Source organism: Anthonomus grandis, chromosome 2 (assembly GCF_022605725.1).
Source record: "Anthonomus grandis grandis chromosome 2, icAntGran1.3, whole genome shotgun sequence".
Classification (NCBI taxonomy): Eukaryota; Metazoa; Arthropoda; class Insecta; order Coleoptera; family Curculionidae; genus Anthonomus; species Anthonomus grandis.
The window spans coordinates 20035299-20059185 of record NC_065547.1 but is presented as its reverse complement, the minus strand read 5'-3'; the positions used below and the strand labels follow the sequence as shown (position 1 = coordinate 20059185).

General features: G+C 32.7%; 1 protein-coding gene across 3 annotated transcripts in view; it reads right to left on the bottom strand.

The window, feature by feature from the left end:
• LOC126748895 (protein strawberry notch) overlaps positions 1–23887 on the bottom strand; it is a 197884-nt gene that overhangs the window by 95803 nt on the left and 78194 nt on the right. For all 3 annotated transcript variants that reach the window (XM_050458439.1, XM_050458431.1, XM_050458448.1), the window contains one exon: positions 12328–12538. In XM_050458439.1, the coding sequence (XP_050314396.1) occupies positions 12328–12538 (211 nt within the window). The remainder of the gene's footprint in view (positions 1–12327; positions 12539–23887) is intronic.

Sequence of the window (23887 nt, the reverse complement as noted above, 5' to 3'; positions counted from 1 at the left end):
GAATTATCTTATGAATCGCCAGCAAAGGGTGGTTTTAAATGGCAATAAATCATATTATCTTGGCGTTAATTCAGGTGTCCCTCAGAGGTCAATTTTAGGACCAATTCTTTTTATTTTATATACTTTCCAATTTTCTAAATTTTTAAAACTGCAAAATACAAGTATGCAGATGACACTCAAATATATTACTCTTTTTCGCCCTCGTTGCTGGCTCATAGTTGTTTCTCTGTAACTGAAGATCTAAACACACTATACAAAATTTCTAAAGACCATGCTCTCCACTTAAAACCAAGCAAATCCTTTGTGATGTTTTTTGGCAGGCCTATTGATTTAAAACATCTGGCTAAAAGAGTTATCTTAAAGATTAGCGATGAGATTTAGATTTTAAAAAACAAATTAAGGTTTGAAAAACATATTTCTATGTGCATTCAAAAATGTATCTTTGTGCCTTATATAACTCCAGACGTTTCCTTAACCAAACAACTAAAAGAGTTTTATGCTTTAGTGGTTCTCTCTGTTTTTAATCGTTGTGATGCTGTTTATGGACCTTGTTTAACTGCAGAGTATTGTGAGAAAATAAAATGAGTTCAAAAATATTGTTTAAGATTTTTTCATTGTATTCGCCGTAGACAACCAGCAAGTCATAAACTGGAGGCCATTGGGTGGGTAAAATGAAACAGAGACGTTTTATTCATAGAATTTATAGATTCATAAAATAAGTCTCCTCAATACTTGTTTCAAAAAATTACATTTAGAACAGATGTCAATACCCTTAATTTGCGATTCAATGGGATCATCATACCTAGACAGCAATCCGAAAAATTCGAGAGATCTTTTACATATGACCTGGCTAAAGTATTTAATACTACCCTCTGCCCTACAAGTCTACAAGCTTTCTCTAACCTTATTAAAAACTATGTCTTGTCCTTCCCCCAATCTTCTTAATTTAATAGCTAATGCCGCCAATAATCAAATCTTGTACCGACACATAATCTAGTTTTATGATAGATTATAAAAAAAAATATTTTTTCTTCTTGAATTTATTAGCTTTAGGATCTTTTTTTTATTTTACTGATGGAATGTATGTCTACTTCTTCTTAAGGATAAGTGTATAATCAGCTGAACAAATTATGTTTAACTGTACTCTTGCCTTTTCATTGTATATGTATAGACTTATACTTAAATAAAGATTATTAGTATTATTATTATTATAATTAGGAGAGCCAATATTTGACCCTAATAAAAATTACATGGGTTTTCCTAGGTCCGCCTGGCGGCCTAAATCTATTTCTACTTTTTATTTTTAATCCAAAACCTAACACCAATAAGTTAAATAAATATCCTATGTATTAATATCTAGCAGAATATTTCCTCTTTTGAAATTGTGTGTTAATTTCATCACAGAGAATCGGTGAATATGTTTGTAAACAAAACATCCTCTTTGTCCCTGAGCACATGTTGAACTCAAATAAAGTTACTGTTTACGAATTCTAGTCATTCTATGTTCTAAGCACCCGAAGGAAAAAATCTAATGGTGTCTGGCGACCGTGTTGGCCATTCAATTGCACCACGCCTCCCAATCCACATCCCTGAAAACTGTTCATTAAGCCATTCTCGCACTGTCAAAGCGTAGTGCGAGGAAGCTTCATCTTGATGGAAATACAAATCATTTTCGTTTAGTTTTTGTATTTCTTAAAAATAATTCCAGTTAAATGGCCGCCCCCTTCGCTCAATACACTCTTGTCTGCCTTTCGTGGAAATTCTTCATAACTCCATGCAACATTATAAACAGGAATATTAGTAATTTCTTCAATAATTTTCATTTTGCTCCTGAATGGCTCTTAATTTAACAAGTGCAAAGGAAGAGTTTTTGCTTTAGGTAGCCCCACAAAAAGTAATCGCCTGCGGAATTCCTTAACTTCAGTAACGGCTATTTTGTTTATTGGTGTAGCCAAATAAGTGGAAGTGGTCCTCGTCATATATCCACAAATTGTGAATTATCGATCTCATTGTCAAGGAAAGTTTCAGCAAAACGTAGACCATGGTATGTTGGTTTTAGTGAATGGAGTATTTGAGATTTGTATACATGAAAATTGATATCTTTATGCAATATTCGAAGTAAAGGAATCTTACATATGTTTAATGCCTGAGGTCGGTTTAGGGTTGAACGTTTGAACGTTTTGACTATGCTCTACAGATTCTCTAACGCGGTCAAAGTTCTAAGCCGTCCTTACACGTTTTAAAAGTTTAAGATTATAAATTGATTTTTATTTCATTACAATTAAAATATAATAACTTGTAAGAATTAGAAGTTTAATCCTTGTAAGAATTGTTATGCTACATGATTAAGCAAGTTAACCTAATTAGTAAGTATGTATTATTATTTTGATAGATGAATTCCAGTATATACTTTAGAAACGTAAGCAAATATATTAAGTGGTAATACATGTAAGTGGTAAAAAAAAATTGAGCCGTCTTAAGTAGAGTTTTAAATAAAGATATTCTAAAAATGGCTCTCATGCATTATAAATGATCCCGACATTACATCGGTGGGAATTTTTTTTTTAATAGCTCGGACCTGTGAGCTTTTGCAAAATATGTGTTTGAAGAATCCATATTTAGTGAAAAATATTTCTTTTCCGAAAACACTTTCTGCTTGAAGGGTAGCGGAAATACCCAGAACTATCGGTACTGGTCCGATATAAATCTATACTGGATGATCGACATATACAATTCAATCGAAAAGTAAACGTGTGGGCTGGCATTGTTGTCATTATCGGGCATTGTGTTAGCATTATTATCGTGTGACTGGTTGTTACACGATTAATTACGCTTTAGACGGGATCTGGAGAATCCTAACTTTTATTCATTTGGTTAAAATATTTTAAAATGACTTTGTTCTAAATAAATAGTAATATAAAAGTACGAGTTTCTGACTGAGACACCCACCATAATTACAATTGTCTTCGACTCTTAATGGAAATCGCCAATATTTTTCATTGAACCACTATCAATATTATCACCATTTTAATTCTTTGTTATTGTTTACAATATGCTGTGCATGGAGAAGATTTCACTGCAATTAAATTGGTCAACCGGTTTACTAAAGCGGACGCCAGTGGCGCTGCGTGTCGAATTATTACGATTTGGCCCGTATTTGTACTTTCTACCAGGCACTCTATAGTTTGCTTATTAGTGATTTACGTATGGGTTTTGGTTGGACCCATAGCGGCTAAACCCATAAAGTAACGAGCGAAGTTCCTCAATCTCCGGTCTTGCGCCCAGACGCCTTCTGGACTACTACTTAAGCAGTTCCGCGACGCATCTGGGGGGTCTTTCCAGTTGCTGCGTCTGCCAAAGGTGAACCGTGCTGTCCGCTGTGACGGAGAGAGAGTAATGGTGTAGTGAAATAAATCTAATATCATCTCTCCCCGCCAGCACATTTTTGTCTAAATTAATACTAAAAACTAAAATTCATTAGTGTTTCTTCATTTTCAACCAAATATTTTTTTAAGCAGGATGGTTTTTAGTGGTTTGATGCCTCTCGAAACTTCGTAAGTAGTTTTCACCGTTTGTGACATTTTATTTGGTGTTTCCATTGAGAAATCTTAGGGCTCCTTGAAAATGAGTTTGTAAACCGCCAGTCATGACCCAGCAGTGATGAGGATTTCGCCCTGAAGCCTAAAAGCAAATAATTTCGCCGCCCTTAGCCCCGTCAACCCACATCATGCTTTAAGCCCTATGTGGTGAAAAATAGCTCATCGCGGGCTCTCGCCCCCGAAAGAAGAACACCATGGAACTTGACCCGTAAGCATATTCTTTTATTCTTAACCATATTCTTTTGATTTCTTTGTATGATTTAACATGAATTTATTTTCTTATTACCTTCTCATTTTTTTCTTTAAAACTATATTTATCTTATAATTATGTAAATTCAAACACTTCAATGTTACGCCTTATTATGTAATGCTTCCGAAGTTATCACTGACGAATTCAGGTACCTTTGGGTATAAACTTATAAATAAATATAAACTTTTATTTATTTTTGTTTACATTTTTAAGACCATCGTGTATATTTACTTGTATTTACTTACCATGTAGATTTTGTAGATATTAATTTTAATAAACACCCTATTTAAATTAAATTAGGATGTTTTACTACTAAGTGAGTTAGTGTGACTGAGACAACTGACCATACAGAGAACCGACGAAGCCGGCCTGATAGGTTCTTTTTGTTTCATCATTTAAATTTAACAGGGTTTTTGTAACCTATCAGATCTAGGGAGTTCTTAATGTTTAAAACTTTTAAATCAAGACTGTCGAACAAACTCAACACCCTAGAACTAGTCCCTGTAAACCGGTTAGTCTTGCCGGAATATTATTTATACCATAACAGGTTGACTGAAGGGAGCGGTGTTATTGAGTGGCCACCAAAATCACCCGATCTAACAGCACTAGACTTTTTTTATGGGTATACCTGAAAGGACAGGTGTTTAAAAGCCAACCGGCAAATCTAAGTAATTTAAAACAACGCACCCGTGAAGAAATACGACGAATAAAGCCCGAAATGTGCAGCGAAAATTTGTAAATCGATTAGGCTTTTGTTATTTGACTAAGGGAGGACATTTCAAACATTTGCTGAAACAAAATTATTTTCAAGTTTACGAAGCTTTGCTTTCGATATAATAAAAAACAATGTTTTAAAAATTATTTTATTTTTCCTTTTTTTAATAACCTTTTTTGATTTTCAAATTTTGGATGAGAATAACTCCAAAACGCTTGGACTTGGGTATAGCACATGCTACATAAAAAGTGTTTAGAATTGAAGGGGCAATCCAAAAGTAAAATAAAAAAGTAGGTTGCAATTTAAAAAAAAAAAAAATTAGCAAAACTTTTTTGATAATTTTTTTCCTAAATATGTTCCGAAAAAACATCGACGGGTCCGAGCGATTTTAAGAATTTTTTTTACGAGATATTGAATTTATTCCTTACTTTATGACCAACCTGTATGTATATTATTAGCAGAGTACTAAAGTGTGCTAGTGGTGTTCTCAGTTAATATAATGAGTGAAGCAACTCAAAAGGAAAACTCAGAGCCAAGTTATTAAGAGTTAGCTGAAAACGGAGTAGTCAATTCCAACTAACTAACAGCAAGAAGAAGTTCATGTTTTGTTGTTCCTTTTTAAAGGTTTCTAGTTACACAAGAAAAACCTAAAAAAGAAGTGGCAAAGAAACTCTTTCCTTCAGCAATATTGGAGCTGTTTAATGTCAGAGTAAACATGTGCGCAGTGTTCCCGTTAATTATTCTGAAAGTTTAAGTGTCACTAGCTAAGTTCTAAGATAGAAATCAAAGTAATAAACTTAAAATGTATTTACCTTTATTGTAAATTAAATAAAATTAACATGAATGTTGATCGGTACTGCAAAATATAAGTAGGTGATGTAAAATATAAGAATTTTCATTATTTTGGGAATATTAGTTATATATTTTTTGAACAGTTTTAATAGTCCTATAGCTGGAACCTTTGGTGTAACGCTGAAATTACGAGACAGTTTTACCACTAACCAAAACTCTTTATTTTTACTCTCGACATGTGTTTCGCTAACGATGTTAGCATCTTCGGGAGAAGATTAAAACTAAACTAAAACTGAAATACTTTAAACAAATTAGAAATCAAACTAATATCGCTATAGCAAAAGAGAAAAAGAGATGTCTTGAATTTACAATTCATAATTGTGGAAGAGATTCTCGAGTATTGTGGAGGAAATTGAATAATTTAAGCATTTGCAATAAAAAAATTAAAAATTCTATTCCTGGCACACTTAATAATCCTGATTCTATAAATCGACACTTCTTACAATTATTCTCAAATAATAAACCACTGGATCAATTACTACAAAGATAATAGGAAATGTTGCTTTCAATCATTCTTTACCTTTAGGACAGTCACTATATCGGAAGTCAAAAAATATCTGTTTGAAGTAAAATCAATGGCTACCGGCTCGGACTTCATTAATCTTGAAATGCTGCACTTGTGTTGTCCAGTCCAATTCCTGCTTATTAGATTCTGTTGTTCCAGAATGTTGGAAATTTTTCCGGGTTATTCCTCTGCCCAAAAAAACTGCAGTTTCAGGACTCGATGATTTGCAGCCAATAAGTATCCTTACAAGCATGTCCAAATCGGCACATTTAAATCTGTATAAAATTCTCCCTCCGTACCAATCTGATTTTCGCTCTGGTTTTGGTTGTGCAACCGCATTATTAAACGTAACTGATGATATAATTAGGGCTGCAGGTGACAGCAAATGCATAGCTTTAATTCTACTAGACTTCTCTAAGTAAGTAAGTAACTCTTTTCTTCAATCTTAATTTTTGTTGCGCTTTGTTTTCAGAGCACGCAATTGTACTTTTAATGGATTATCTTTCAAATAGATTTCAGTTTGTTGAAACATTAGATGACAGATCAGAATATGGCAGGGTGAGTTGTGGTGTTCCACAAGGCTCAATTTTGGGCCCTTTACTCTTTAATATTTGTACTAATAACCTCACTAATTGCCTAAAATTCTGCAAGGTACACCAATATGCTGATGATACACAAATTTATTTTTCTTTTCTTCCATCTGAATATATTAATGCATAGAAAGTCATAAACGAGGATCTAAATACTTTGTTAACATTTTATATCTTCTTATTAACACATCTAAGTCAAAACTTATGATTTTTGGTAGAAACAAGGAGAGTGTTGAATCTTTTATAACCATAAGTATAGGTGATGATTCTTTATCTTGAAAGTTTCAAAAAGTTTAGGGTTGTATCTGGATGTCGAGTTGCGCTTTAAATTCCATATTAAAGCCTGTCTACAAAAGGCATATACCGCGCTGAAGTTACTTTATCATCACAGGCATTAACTATCGCAATCTTTAAAAATTAAGCTCACTGACACTTTAGTTTTGAGCCATTTTAACTTTTATGATGTGGTTTACTCACCTTGTCTAGATTTCACTGAAATACAAGATTCAACGGGTACAAAAATCTTGTTTAAGGTACATCTATAGAATTAGAAAGTATGAGCCGGTCTCTCATAAACTAAAAGACTTGAACTGGTTAAATATGGCGAAGAGACGCAAATTACATTTTTTGGTTTTATTTCAAAAAATTATACTTAATAAGTGTCCTCCTTACTTGCTAGAGAAGATTAAATACCGAACAGACATTCATAACTTAAATTTAAGATTTGTAGGGTTAATTACTCCACCACCTCACAAGATCAGTTTCTTTCAGCGATCTTTCTCTTATAACTTTTATCAGCTTTATAATGACATTCCTACAGATCTAAAAGCTTTATCAGAGGGCTCTTTAAAAAAAAGGTGAAATTACTGATTTAGTAGCATGGTGTTTGGTTACGTCTTATGTGATGCTTTGATCTAGGTTTATAATATGTATGTATGTATATATGTATTTCTTTTTGTACGTTTTGCTTAGTTTTCTGCGGGCAACAGTGGTAGTATATAATATTTTTCAATATTTTCATTTTGTACAACAACAATTTCATTTTTGTACAGGGTGGCCAAATAAGCGAGGTAAGCGGTTGTATCTCAGGACCTGTACATCTGGCAACAATGGAATTTTTTTAATTATTATAAAAGTGGCCATGAGAAAATTCTGGAAATTATTTTTAAGTTCCGTATTTCACCGCAAGAGGGCGCAACTAAAAATTAAATAAAAGAAACGTCTTTTTCTCCGAAAACTTAAATATTAACCTATACTTTTGATATTATTTTTAGTAAGCCTAGAGAATTTGCTATAATTTTGGTTTATGAATTATTGACGTACGAACGATAGTAGGGGTGGGAGAAGCTATTGAAACTGGAATCATTAAAATCGGTGTAAATTCTAAACCACTTATTCGATTTGAGCAATTCAAAATTTATTTGCAAGATAAATGTAGCTGCTTTTAAAGTCTGATCTCATTGCTACCCTATAGTTCCTAATAAAACCGCCAGAGGGCGCAATTTGTTATAATTCCAGTTTTTTTCATTTTGCTCTAAAAATTCAAACTGAATGATATATTTTTGACATTCTATTTAAAAAGTAAATAAAATTTGCAAAAGTACTGTAAAAACCGCACGATGATATCTTTGCTCGTTTTAACGTTATAGCGAATTAAAGTTTTTTACGCACCGAGCCTAAACTTGTGTGTCCCGCCTAAAAATCTCTAATTAGTATTACCACAACTAGAATACCATGATATTGTCATAATTAATAAATTATTATAGTAATAATTTATTGATAAATAATATATTAATAATACCTATGTATCACAGAATAACTGGAAGTTTATGTGACTTTCTTAAGGCGAATAATTTTATTAACGAATTTCTTTTTATATTTAAATTATGGTCCTGAAAAGGACCATAATTTAAATATAAACAGGAAGGAAAAAAACTAATTAATAAAAATAGAAAATTAGATGCATACGAAACTTTAGCAATACTCAAAAGCAAAAAAACATTCTTAACAGGGATAAAGGTCCAATCCCTTATAGTCAATTATATAGTTTATTTAGTATTTAAGATTTGTTTGGCCATGCTTCATTGCCTTTTCCGCTCTATTCGTTACATCATTTGTATATAAGGAAATTTGTAAGTAGTTTCAGTTTCGTTTTAATCTACTACCGAAGATAATTGTAAGAGAACATATGTTATAGGGTCGCCAAATTTTCGTCTTAAAGCTTCTTTTATATCTTGTCAACATTGTAAATCTGGCCGAGTTAATAAAAAGTTGACCGATGGTGTCAGTCCTAAATTCACTGGCAGTACGTCAGGGCTTTTGGCTCTACCAATTTTCCTGTCGACTCTCGAGATTTTCGTAGGTCCCTAAACTTTTCTTTTTACGGAATTTCCTTAGCACTTTTCACTGACACTACGAAGTTTGTATAGGTCAAAGATCACATACATCACACACAACAGAAGACAAAGATTTATTTTTTTACTTTTTTTATAATTAATTTAAATAATTAAAAAAGTATAATGAGATCTGCAAGTTAACATTCAGATAAAACTGTTAAATTATAAAATTACAATATATAAAACAATTTATTTAAATTTAAACAAAAATCTTTAAAAAAATAAATTAGGGATAGTACAAATCAATTAATTGGTGTCTCTGCAGATGCCCTAAATATGCAATATTCTGTGGAAGAAAAAATCATCTTTATTGTCTTCATATTCACCTTCCTTTTCTATTCTCATACTTCCTTCAATCCCAATGTTTGCTCCTATACACATATTATTTAGGACACACACTATCTGGCCTGCTTTATATGGGTGATACCGTAAGACTCTTTTACTGGCAATACAGCGAAAGCGCATTTTTAAAACACCTGGACCAAAATGTATATTTAATACAATTAATGCACTATCATGTGCTGCACCTCCAAAATTAGCATATACATTTATTATTAATAAATTTCCATCACATATTATTTGAATATTTTGAGTGGTATCTTTTTTATCTCATCTTCAGCTGGCTCTAATATGGCAATATGGGTACAACAAATACATCCTATGGTTTCAGGAAACTGAAAGGCATCCATAAAATCTATTTTCTTCTTTTGTTTTTCTACTGATGATATTGGAAACCTTATCCAGTTATCGGCAATAGCTTCAACTGCATTACAAACTTCGGATAAAGTTCTACTGACTATTGAGCCATTGATACTTGACTTCAGTACCAATACTTCTCTGATAAGATCCTTGGGCAAAAAGGGCATCTTAGTGCAGTGAAAATTCTACTAACTATTGTCATTTTAGTGCTTTTTTAACCCTGATTCATATGAACTATGCAGAGTGAGTTCTTCAATTAAGTTTCTAGCTAAATCCTTGCTTAGACGATTTTTTTTTCGAAATTCCGGTTCAGGTAATTCAAAAACATAGCTTGTGACCCGTAATCATCTAGTTTCGATTCTTAATTCAATCCTTTGTTCTTTCTCTTCCATTTCCTAGGCAAAATCTAAGAAATTAAGCTCCATCATGAAGTTCGTCGTCTTATTGAAAACCTTTCTAAGAAAGTCTAAAAACCAAATAATAAAACTACAAGAAATTGTTTCCCTTTGTGAAACATGGATACCGGATAAAAACAAAAACATTAACAAAGCAAACTTAACCTAAGAAATCGGTAGTGACGAATGACATTTCCGTAATTGACATTGTTGGCTGGTGAAAAATCTTATTCGCCCGAAAAGCAGACGAAATGTTTGTAGACTGGGTAGTATAAGAAAATCTAAAGCCGAACGATGCCGAATGACATAGAGAAAACGTTAGAGAGTGCTATAGAAATAGAAATATAAAGAAATTTTCTCTCTATCTTTTTTCTCGTCTATTTCTATATCTAACGAGTAAGAGAGTTCCGCCGCAGCGGCGATAAAAATATTTTTTTTTAAAAAGAAGTAGTTTCGGTCAGTATTTCGCTTTAGACAACTAGGAAACATTAAAACTTCCAAGATTAAGATGCGATATTAAGCCGTCTTATCTCAGGATAACAATTAGGCAAGAAAATAAAATAATTTTTAAAAAAGGCCTTAAAATCACTAATGGCACCATTGCTTTAAAACAAGTGATGTATGATATCTAAATTTAATGACTAGGGATAATAAACATAAGAAAATTAAGCCTAGGCGATGAAATATTTAAAAGCCATAATTATTTGATTATTTAAACCGGCTAAGACTATAACCTATAGGGAAAAACAACTAGTGTTAACCAAAAAAATTAATAAAGAGCCATTATTAGGTCATTGTGGCCAAAAACGATTACTAAAAATACTAAAAACCACCAGTGGAAAAATAGGTCGCGTGATGTAACAAATTTTATTAAAACAACTAGTAGTAAGTAGCTCTTGCTTTGTGTTTTGCCTTGCGAGTGCAGAGTAGAATTGGACGCAAAGAGTTTACCCAGTAAGTTGGCTTTTTCCCTTGCTGTTACCGCGATAGAACCATCATCTGCTGTTAGGGGTGGCAAGGCCGACTTAGCAAATCCTTGACTAACGGCTTTCGATACCGACCAGAAAGATCTTGTTCCATTTGGGCAGTTTAGCAATTTGTTTTTGATCCTGTTGTTGTGACTCTCTTTGCATTCATTAATAATTCGCTTGCAGCTATTTCTGGAGGTTAAAAAGTTCCTCCGATTTTCGGTGGAAGGATGTTGACGCCATTTGCGATATGCTGCGTTTTTAGTGTTTACTGCCTTTTTGCAATTCAGGTTGAACCATTGCTTGTTGTTTGATCCGCATTTATTAGAAAAGGGGATATAAGCTTCCATTCCTGCCAAGATTGTCTCTGTAATTTGGTTTGCACATTCTGAGATGTTATTGATTCTAAAGCAGACTTCTTTCCAAGGGAATGAGCGATAAAATTCCCGAAGATGGTTCCACTCTGCTGATTTATAGTGCCATACCTTCCGCGGCATCGGAGGATCCTGCGTTTTAACATCCAACTGGCAAGAGACTGTTATCAATTTGTGGTCCGATGTTCCTAGGGGAGCCTGTACTAATACAGTGTACGAGTCAGGGTCTGAAGTTAAGACCAGATCTAGGAGACTCGCGAACTCGCCGTCTCGATCGGAGATTCTGGTAGGTTCCTCCACAAGCTGCGTAAGCCCGCATATGGTGGCAAATAGCTCAGCTTCTCGTCCTTGAACCCATCGTCGTCTTTGTTGCAGAAGCGCAGCCAGTTGATATTGTGAACGTTAAAATCACCCATGACGATGATTTCTGCGCTTGGGTAGTCAATTTGCAGTTGGTTAATGCAATCAACCAGGTTCAAAAAGAGCCGCCTATATTGGGTGTCGCTTGGTGGTCTGTAGATACAGCAGATAAATTTTGTGGCTTCACTGGCTATTATTTTAAACCACATGACGTCGAAGTCCGCAGGTTCAAGCGTTTCCTCCCGCTGGCAACTCAAATCGCTCTTGACAAATACTGCCAATCCAAAGTTTAGTCGAAATCAGGTGTGTAGATCGTATCCAGGATAAATGAGGTGAACATTTGTTGTTGAGTATGCGACATATCTCCGAAACCAAGCTAATTTTCTCATATATCATAAGAATTCAGAAATTGAGGTTTCCGCTTAAAAAACATATTGATGACGTCATATCTTTTTTTGAGTATATTTAATTTCCACGTAGAAAAACCCTAAACCAAATATTAGAATCGACGGGTTCAGGCATTTTTTTCAAAAATGGTCCATGTCATTTTTATTGAATTTATCCGCTACTTTATAGTAAAGATGTATTTAATAAAATTTTATGCAATAAAATCAAAGATCTTACCTTTGATGCGCAGACCAGAACTGTCCCCACATTGTTTTTCTCATTCTGTTTTCTGCATCTACCAATTCGGCCGCTTCGTGGAACTTCTGCATAGCTTCTACCCACAACTTTACACTTGAATCATATACTTTCTCAAAATCTTTAGACAGCGGCACTTCCTCGATTTTGAATGCCACTCCATGAAAACTTAATTGTCTCGCGATATACATTCCTGAAAATAAAGAAGGGTAACAGAAACGAATTATTTGAATCTGTATTTTAACATAAATATTTAAAATGACCCGAGATAAGAAGATTTTAAAAGGTATGCCTTAAAATGGCTATGAAAAATAATTTAGCGGCTTTGGGTGCTCAATAATATGCCGCTTTGAAATCTAAAAAATTCTGGGTAGTTCCGGGAGATATCCGACAAAAACCGAATTGTTGAAAAAAAATAAATATTTACTGCTGAACTTATTACAAAAGATTTAAAAAAATAAATGACACTTTCTCATAGCCACTTTTTTCCCTTTTTAAGATGTCGTTATTCAATTTTAGATCCGATGTTTCATCTTCTGGCCACCATATCAACTTTTTTTTTCAAATACGAACCTCATTTTTCGATATGAAATATTAAAAGTGCTTTTAATTCCGAATTCAAAGGTATTCACAAGTTGTAGTTCAATCATGTTTTAGACCTTTTTAAAGCGTTATTCCAACATTTCCCATGCCTAATTAGAAGAAATTAGGCTTTGGAAATAAAATGGCAGTCATAGAGATACTTCAGATTTGCGTTTCATGTTACGACTTTCTGCTATTATTACAAGATGGTGGTGATTCTGATTTTCAGTAACTTCTTAAAATGAAAATAAATGTTTTATATTTTACTTGGACGTACATTTGTTATTAATATGTATAATTTCAACACAATGATTACTTCTTAGAAATTTTAAAAATTCATCATTACTTTTCTACAAAAAAAATACTATTTGCAATAAAAATCGGCTGTAGTATCTCGGAGCCAATTAAAAAAAACTGAAGCATTGTTACTGTTCATTTGAGTTTAAATTACGTGTTTAAGTTATTAAAAAGTGTTTATTATTAAACACTTAATACACAAAATTGCCAACTGACTTAATACACACATACATATTAAACCCAAGATTTAAGGCTTCTACAAACTTAAAGACTATATTTGTCTTCTATTATTTATTTCGGGTTTAGTGTGGCGCCAATATTTCTTATAACGCCTAGAGAGATGCTTAAGCGTCTTACTTTGATGAGAATAATGTAGATATTATTTTTTACTAAGATGTAGGTATTACTTCCAATAAAATTTCGCAAAATATTACGGGAAAGTTCAAGCATGTCTAAAATATTTTTCTAATGCAGCTTAAAATAACCTCGAAAATAAGTCATTTATTAAATTATTAAAACTTGGTTTTAAAGCAACTCAAACTATATTTGGGCCTTTAAAGTGACATCAATAAAAAATAATCCTATAATATGGTTGCCAAAGAAAGTAAAACTGTCCCTATGGAACTGTCGCAGGATATGCAGTATGACTTGGGGCATAAATCCAAAACAGATGCAGTACTTATACACACAGGTAATCAGACCTACGACCTCCTACGGGTCTGGGTGTGGTGGAGCAAAGCAACACAACTGACCAAAATAAAAGCCATAAGAGGCACACTTAAAATGCCATCAGACCGAATGCAAAAAAAAATTAAACCCAAGTTCATACTCAGTCAACATACCAGACCGAGTGGACTGGGATCAGAAACGGATGGAGCTAGAGAAAGCGGACATCCGAGTATATTCAGACGGCTCCAAAATCAATTTGGGAGTAGGAGCTAGAATATACTGCATCAACCCAAGGACAGAAATATTTATCTGCCTTAAAAAACACTCATAAATCAAGCCGAAGTACAGCTCCCGACAGTGAAGTTTCACAAAAATCTGAGAGGCAAGTACCTCGCGTACAATACGGCAACGCCGCGCGCTCTTGCTTTTCCCTCTCGCGTCCCGCAACAACTTTAATTCAGCACAACAACGACGCATCCCGATTGACAATTTGAACTAAATTTGAAAACCATAATACCACCAGACAACACTTGGATTTCTTGTTATGGATATTCCGATATTATATTATTTTAAGAAGTATATTCTTATAGGGAGTGGTAATAGTAAGTTTAGTTGAGAAGAATTAAAAAATAAAGTTTTGTTTTTAAATGGGTTTGTAGGAAAATTAGTCTCCGTTAATCCTGTCCAAAAAAACTCGTAAATATTACGAATATTTTTTTTAATAATGAAAAAAATTACATTTAAGATTTGCTATTAGATTTTTCTATTTTTATTTTAAAACCTCTTATTTGTTTAGGATTTTTTTTAATGAGTTTGGAGGAAAAATATTCTGCTTCAATCCTATTAAAAAAATCATAACTATTTGATTTGGATAAATTTTTTACTTAGCGAAAATCAGCAGCGTGTAATGATTTTTATCACATATATCAAGTTTCCCTCTGAGACGCCACTTAAATTGAATCTAATTATGTGAAAAGTAGCTTCTTAGTTAAAATTAGTGTTATCTACATTCTACATAATATATTAATAATGACTAAAGCTTTTTTAATATAAACTTAAACACCCTGTAGAAAAAGAATGAAGCCGCTGTGAACATGTTCATATGAACTTTTGTTTATAAAATGACCTGACTAATCATACATTAGCATATCATTAAGTAACTCTATACAGGGTAATTCATAAATAATGGTAAATATTTTAGTAGCAGATTTTCCTAGTCAGAAAGTCTGTTTGCGACTTTGCTTTTTTTTATATTATAAACAAAATGTGTTCTTGAAACTTATAAATAATGGACTGTTTAAAAATGCTAATCTACCAGCACGTGCGTTTTTGTTTATTAAGCATCTTCTTTGTACCAATACTGACGCCGCCGCCGTTTAGAGACGTGATTACATTAAAATAAGCTTTTTTTTAATTCATTCGCATTTTACATTTTAGACCTGTAACTTCACTCCATAATTTTTTTAGTGTAATAAATAGTTCTTAAAAAAATTTGGAGTATTATTGTGTTTTCCTTCTTTTTAAGAAGAAGAGGTTTAAAGTGAAGTATAATACATATAATACCACCCCGGTATTATTCATGGTCCTTCGAGCCGGATACCAGAAGGCGAATCACTGGGTCTGGAAAATTGTTTTTTGTTCAACCTACAAATTTAAGGGGTTGAAAATTTGTACTAGTGCAGTAGTGAGTCACAGCGACCGCAGATAAGAGTATGGTTTATGGTTAGCGCCGATTCTTGCTGTTTTGGAAACCTGTATGGAAATTAGACGTCACAATAATTACCAGGAAAAGGGTAACGCGTGAGTAAGATCTATTTTGTGATTGTTTTTGAACATTTAGTTGTGTTTTTGTTAACTTGCGACTTATTTATTTTGTATTTTTCATACTCGCACGATTTTTATTTTATGTTCCATTTATTTTATTATTTTTTTTATTTTTGTAATTTTTGCTGATTACACGTAAAATGGACATACTGAAAAGACAGCGAGGCGCTATAAAGGTAAGCTTAACTAATTTTTCTAAATTTGTTGAAGATAATTTCAAAGACAAAAGTGATATTTCTAATACCACTATTATTGAATTAAAATCGCGAATAAATGATATTGAGGGAAATTTAATGCAAAAATTTTGTGACATTCAAAATAAAATTGAAGCTTCTTGCGATGACAGTGATTTAGAAAAAGAATATAAAGAAATGTGCGATTTTGAAAATAAGTATTATTCTTTATTAGCCATTGCAAGACAATATTTGTATGAAAATAAAAAAGTTGAAAACGTTAAGAAACCGCGAAATCAGAATCACATATGTCTTGTAAAAGAGATTCCGCTCAAAATGTAAAACTTCCGGACATTAACTTGCCCATTTTTGATGGAGCGATCCAAAATTGGTTAGAATTTCGAGATATATTTGATTCACTTATTAATAAAAACGAGCATTTGTCGGATATTCAACGGTTTCATTATTTAAGGGTGTCAATTAAAAATGAGCCTGCACAAATAATTTCCACTCTAGAGTTTTCCTCCAGCAATTATAATTTAGCATGGGAATTGCTTGGAAAACGTTTTAACAATGATAAAATGTTAATTCAAAATCACATAAAAAATATTTTTAATATTGAACCTATAAATAAAGAAGGTTCAAAGGGAATTAGAGCTTTATTAAATGAGATCACGAAAAATTTGCGAGCGTTAGGTCAAATTGGTTTACCTATTAATGAATGGAATGTACCCTTGGTTTATTTATTAGGCACTAAGCTAGATAAAATAACGTCTAGAGAATGGGAGACGCATAAAGCAAAAGCTAAGTCATTTCCTTCATTAGAAGATTTTAAAAGGTTTTTGACATCAAGAGCAGAACTTCTTGATAATTTAGACCAAAAGGGTTATGATAGAAATTATAGTAATAGTACAAGGGGTTTAATGCTTGTTGATGAAAATAATTCTAATGACCCACATTTTAAGCAAGTGAATGGTAAAATAGCTAATTGCGTATTTTGTACAGGTCAACACTATATACAAATGTGTCCTAACTTTTTAAAAATACCTGTAGAAAAAAGAGGTCAAAATATTATATCTTTAAAACTTTGCTTAAATTGTTTAAGAGCAGGTCATTTTAATAAAAATTGGAGGCGTCCACCATGTAAAAAATGTCACGGTAAACATAATATTTTATTACATGTTGAAAACTCTAATTCGACAAAAACCAGCAGTGAAAATGAAAGCCATAATTCATCCGATCTTTCGCGAGCTGAGAATTTAAATATTATAAACAATAATTCGGCAAACTGCATGGTAAGTGATGTTTTGTTATCTACCGCGCGCATAAATATTATGAATAAAGCCGGCAATCAGCAAGAATTACGCGTTGTTCTTGATAGCGGTTCCCAATCAAGTTTTATTACTGACCGAGCATGTAATATGCTTGGTTTAGATCGAGAAAATGTTAATATTTCCTTAAATGGTATTAATTGTTTATCCTCTAATGTAAAGTTTAAATGTAGCACAAGAATATATTCAAAGTATAATAATTATTTTTCAGATATTTCTTTTTTTGTAATTCCAAACATAACTGGCATTTTACCGCCATCGACATTAAATGTTAACGAGTTTAAAATCCCAAATAAATATAAACTTGCCGATCCGGCGTTTTTTGAGCCGCAAGAAGTTGATATTTTAATCGGCGCCGATTTGTTTTGGAATATTGTGTGTGAAGATAAACTTTGTTTAGGTCCTAATTTGCCTATTTTGCAGAGTACTGTTTTTGGTTGGGTTGTTTCAGGGCCAATAGGTCAAGTTTATAAAAAGAATATAACGGGCTTAAGTTGCACGAATTTTAATAACGTTATTATTGATAAAGAAATTTCTGATAATTTGAAAAAGTTTTGGGAAATCGAAAATGTTGATCCCGCGATAAACGTTCTTTCTCAAGAAGAAGTTGAATGTGAAAGGCATTTTGTAAATAATTATACGCGTAATAATCAAGGCGCATTTGTTGTTAAATTGCCATTAAAAATTAATATTTTAAAATTAGGTAATTCATTAGACCAGCAAAAAAGATTTTTAAATTAATATTTTAAAATTAGGTAATTCATTAGACCAGCAAAAAAGATTTTTAAATCTAGAGAAAAAATTGAACTCTAATAAAAAGTATAAATTGTTGCATCATGAATTTATTCAAGAATATATTGACCTAGGGCACATGTCGAAAGTGGGCAACTCGGCAGATTTTAATTTGAAAAAAGGCTATTTTATGTGTCATCATGGTGTTTATCGCGAGGATGCTATAACTACAAAATTAAGGGTAGTTTTTGACGCCTCACTGCCAAGTGATACGGGTTATTCATTAAATAATATTCAGATGGTGGGTCCCACTATTCAGGAGGACCTTTTTTCTATTTTAACCCGGTTTAGGCAGCATTCCATTGTAGTTTCTGCTGATTGTTCAAAAATGTATAGATCAGTTTTAATTTCACCTGATGACAAACATTTACAACGAATATTATGGCGTTTTAGTTCTGAAAGTCCTCTCGATGTTTATGAATTAAACACTTTAACGTATGGCACTGCTGCCGCGTCATTTTTGGGTATAAGGTGTTTGTTTGAGTTGAGCTTCAAATATTGAGGATGAAAATCCTAAAGTTGCTGAGGTCATTAGACGTGATTTTTACGTTGATGATTTGCTGACTGGGGCAAACACGCGCGAAGAAGCCAAGTTTATAATTAAAATGGTGTTTGTAGTGTTAAATCGAGGTTGTTTTGGTTTACGTAAATTTTATTCTAATGACCCTAGCATTTTAGAGGATATTCCTAACGTGGATTCTTTAACAAAAATTGTCGAGCTTGGCGAAAATGATGAGAAAAAGACTCTTGGCTTAGTTTGGTGTCCAGCCCAGGATACTTTGTCGTTTAATGTTAAACAAATTAAGGACTCATCTAAAATTATTTCCAAGCGTTTAATATTATCTGAAAGTTCTAAACTTTTTGATCCATTAGGTCTAATTAGTCCCATTGTGATTGTTATTGAAATTTTATTGCAGAGCTTATGGCTTGAGAAATTGTCATGGGATGACCCGGTCCCATTACAAATTGCAAATGTCTGGAAAGAGTTTAAATCCGAATTAAAATTTTTAAATGATTTAAAAATTACGCGTCATGCGCTAAGTAACAATCCCGCATATATTGAAATGCACATTTTTTCGGACAGTTCAGAAAAGGCATATGGGTCTTGTGTTTATTTAAAATCTATTAAAGAAAATGGAGATGTGTCTGTTCAACTTTTAGCTTCTAAAACTAAGGCGGCACCATTACAATCTGTTAGTTTGCCGCGCTTAGAGCTTTGTGGTGCGTTGGTAGCAGTACGGCTGGCAGATAAGGTTTCTAGAGCTATTCGAATTAATATAAACAAAAGAATATTTTGGACTGATTCCACCATTGTGTTAGGTTGGATTAAGACGCCTAATAAATTAAAGACTTTTGTTTCTAATAGAGTGTCTGAAATTCAGACCATCTCAAGTTGTGACTCCTGGAGGCATGTGCCCAGTGAGTTTAATCCTGCAGATTTTTTATCACGAGGTGTTAAGTGTTCTGTACTAAAGAACTTTGATTTATGGTGGCATGGTCCTCCATTTTTATTGCAAAATGAGTCTTGTTGGCCAGATATGAATTCTAAAATAATTCTTGATCTACCTGACCAAAAGAAAAATAAATCTTGTTGTGTAACATCATTACTTGTTGATGAAGATGCACATAATATTGTTGACAAATTTTCAGATTTATTTAGGTTAAAAAGAATAATTACACTAATGCATAGGTTTATTTATAATTGCAAAAATAAAAATAACCGTCGTACGGGTCTCCTATTAAAAGGTGAAATAGATTATTCTTTTAACTTGTTGTGTACTATTCAGCACCAATGTTTTCAACAGGAAATCAATCAAATTAAATTAAGCCCAAATAAGCTTACTATTAAAATTGAACCCATTTATCGATCAATTTGAGTGTTTAAGAGTTGGAGGACGATTAGCTAATGCTAAATTTAATTTTGAAAAAAAACATCCTTTAATTTTACCTTCCAAGCATCCTATTACAAGGTTGATTTTAAGATATGAACATAAAAAATTATTTCATTGCGGACCGCAACATCTACTTGCATCACTACGGGAAAAATATTGGCCAATATCGGGTCGTTCTTTAGTCAGGCAAATAGTCCAAAATTGTATTAAGTGCTGTAGATATCAACCGAAAATTTTGCAACCCATTATGGGTAATTTACCCAAAGAACGATTAATACCTAGCCATCCCTTTGATATTGTAGGAGTAGATTATGCGGGTCCATTTTTAATAAAATCTCGAATGGGCAGGGGTGCAAAACTTTTAAAATCGTATGTTGCTTTATATGTTTGTTTTTTAACAAAAGCTGTCCATCAGAATTGTTGGGCGATTTAAGTAAAGAAGCTTTTATTTTATCTTTGAGGCGATTTTCTTCTCGAAGAGGTAAGCCGTCTACGATATTTTCGGATAATGGTACTAATTTTATTGGGGCGCGTTCAGAATTAAATTCTTTGGGGAAATTTTTAAAAGAAAACTGTAAAGAATTATCTTCAACTTTTTCCAAGGAAGGAATTGATTGGCACTTTATCCCGCCTCAATCTCCTCACTTTGGAGGGCTCTGGGAGGCAGGTGTCAAAAGTATGAAGCACCATTTAAAACGTGTAATCGGCAATATTTCATTAACTTTTGAACAATTTTATACTTTGTTAACTGAAATTGAGGCGATTATGAATTCGCGCCCAATCTCGCCATTATCAAGTAGTCCTAACGATCTTACTCCGCTTACGCCTGCGCATTTTTTAATTGGCAAGAAAATCAGTCCTGTACCTGGCTTGGATATGACAAATTTGCCGACAAATCGTTTGTCTGTCTATGAACATTTGCAGCAGCTAAAGCAGCATATATGGACACGTTGGAGCAAGGATTATGTGTCGGAATTGCAGCAGCGTAATAAATGAAAGCAAAACTATGACACTTTAAGTGAGGGTGCTGTAGTGTTAATTAAAAACGATAATGCGCATCCTATGTGTTGGAAATTAGGCCGTGTCCTTAGTGTTTTTCCGGGAAAAGACAATGTTGCAAGGGTTGCTAATATAAAGACTGATACCGGAATCATTAAACGTAGTTTTGCTAAAATATGTCCTTTACCAATTAATGTTTGAATTTTATTGTCTAATTTTCTAATAATTAATATATTTTATTTTATTTAGGTATTTGGATTATATTATATGATTTTTATTTTTATTTCATTTATTTTTTTTATTTTCGTATATTATTTTGTTTTTATTTGATATATACTCGTATATATGTATATTTTATATTGTTTTATACATTTTGTAAATTTTATATTGTTGTTTGAAAGCTTTTAGCGTTTCAAGGCGGGCGGTATGTTTGCGACTTTGCTTTTTTTTTATATTATAAACAAAATGTGTTCTTGAAACTTTTATAAATAATGGACTGTTTAAAAATGCTAATCTACCAGCACGTGCGTTTTTGTTTATTAAGCATCTTCTTTGTACCAATACTGACGCCGCCGCCGTTTAGAGACGTGATTACATTAAAATAAGCTTTTTTTTTAATTCATTCGCATTTTACATTTTAGACCTGTAACTTCACTCCATAATTTTTTTAGTGTAATAAATAGTTCTTAAAAAAATTTGGAGTGTTATTGTGTTTTCCTTCTTTTTAAGAAGAAGAGGTTTAAAGTGAAGTATAATACATATAATACCACCCCGGTATTATTCAAAGTCAAAGACAAGCAAGATAGATACAGGGTAATAAATGTGTTTTTTTTTTTGAATTTTGGCCATAGATTTAGCATGAATTGTTCATTTTTATATAGCAAATTTTAAAATTAATCTTATTTTAAATTATATCATAGAGGGCGCGACCAGCTACATTTTGATTTTTTTAAAATTGCGTAGCTTTTTTAGGCTTGACATAATTTAATTTATTATTTAAAATATGTATTGATCAAACAGTTTTATTAACCAGTTTATTTAAGGGTTTTTATTAACCCTTTTCGAGATATTTACATTTAAAATTTTCAATTCACTCAACAAAAACGACATTAATAAACTATCTAAAATGCTTTATTATACTTCAAATAAATAATAAAAATATTTGCCATTAAATGATCGATATAATCTCCCTACATTTTATAATTCTTTTATTGAAAGATTGCCGAATCTTAACAAAGAATTGCTCATTTCGAAATGCATCATCAGCAGTTAATATTTTTACCATTAATTTCATGTATCCTCCAGTATGCAAAAAGCCAATGGGTGAAAGTCTTGACTTCGTGCGGGCCAAGACTTCCACGTCATACACAATAATAATAAATAACAATAACTGGCAGAACTAAAAATAAGAATGCAATAAAAGGTTACTAATTAATAATAGAAAACGTTACGAGGTCATTCCAGGAAAACAAATTGAGAATGACACTGCCATTTAATGAACTAAAGATTTCGTTATGCTTTTGACATCAAAAATTGTCCCCCTCCCAAAACAAACTTGCGTATGTTTTGATTTTGAGGAAAGGATTTTTCCCTCCCTGTAATGCCATACCTTTTTTATATGTGAGAATTCTAGTAGAAGTCTGCCGTCCGGATAACACCCGATATGATTCTAAATATTTTGTCAGGGACTCCAAAGTGGTCTTGGTCCATGTTTAGGGTTGGATATCTCTGAATGATTCTGGAGTAATTTGGCAAATAGAGGGCAATCTGACAGGAGATCGGTATAGGACCATTCTCGAAAATATTTTGCTGCCGTCCGTTGACGTCATCTATCCCAATGAGTTTAAAATGACGACAATTCACCACGACAATTCACCAATTCATACATAACGGGAATGGATTGGGCGACAAGAAAATATGCAGATACAACTGGAAAAACTACTAGATATTTTATGCCATATCCATTTTGCTTTTTTCAAATTTCTCAAATCCATTAGTATTTTTTGAATTTGAATTAAAACTAAGAACTTCAATTTTTTTTAAAATAAGGTATAACTTTTGCCAGTCTGCTTTTAGAATAAGAAAACATTTATTAAGTATTCAGTTCTTACATAATTTTTTTTTAATGTCTTTTTACTTTAAAAACTCAGGTATAAGCTTATTTTGTTAATCTAGATAAAGATAATACATTAAATGTCAAAAACTTTTAGTATATTGTAGGTAGTGGGTATCGGATTCTAAAGTAATTTCATGTCGTAAAAATAAAGATATTTTTAAAATACAATATTTAATTTACAGGTATTCAATTTAAAATAGAGAAAATAACGCTTCCGGTCAAATCCCACTCTTTAATTCTCACAAGTTTAATTTGTCATTACAAACCATTTTGGAATATTATTGACAAAAAATAATTGCATAAAATATTTAATTAATAAAGGTTGCACTATTAAATCGTGAAATAATATCTAAAAACACATAGAGATATTTTTGACGTTAAAATTCGCTTACCACCAAAATTACTTTATTCTAACAGAGATACGGCCGTTTGGTGGGGACAAAAGCAAGGCGTGCATCTCGGTGTGCGCGAAACCGTTCTCACAGAATGGCCTGAAACTTTTTACTGACGGGACCTGTACATGCCATTGAAATCTATGCCAGAATACATAACCAAATTAACTTGAAAACAGGACCATTAAAACCTACAGCGATAGCCAGGCGTCTCTTAAAGCGCAAGAATCCTTTACCTGCACATTTAGAGCCCTAAAATGTATATTAAAATTACCTCAACATGGATATCCGGACATGCTGGGCTTACAGAAAACGAAGCGGCAGTAACAGCGCAGAATCCAACCTGATAGGTCCAGAATCAGAATTGGGCATTGTCTACAATATGGCAAAACACGTAATGACAACCTTGGTGCATACCAAAGCAAAGCGTACTGGGAGGGGCGTACACAACCATGCGATGTTTGTAGCGGATGCA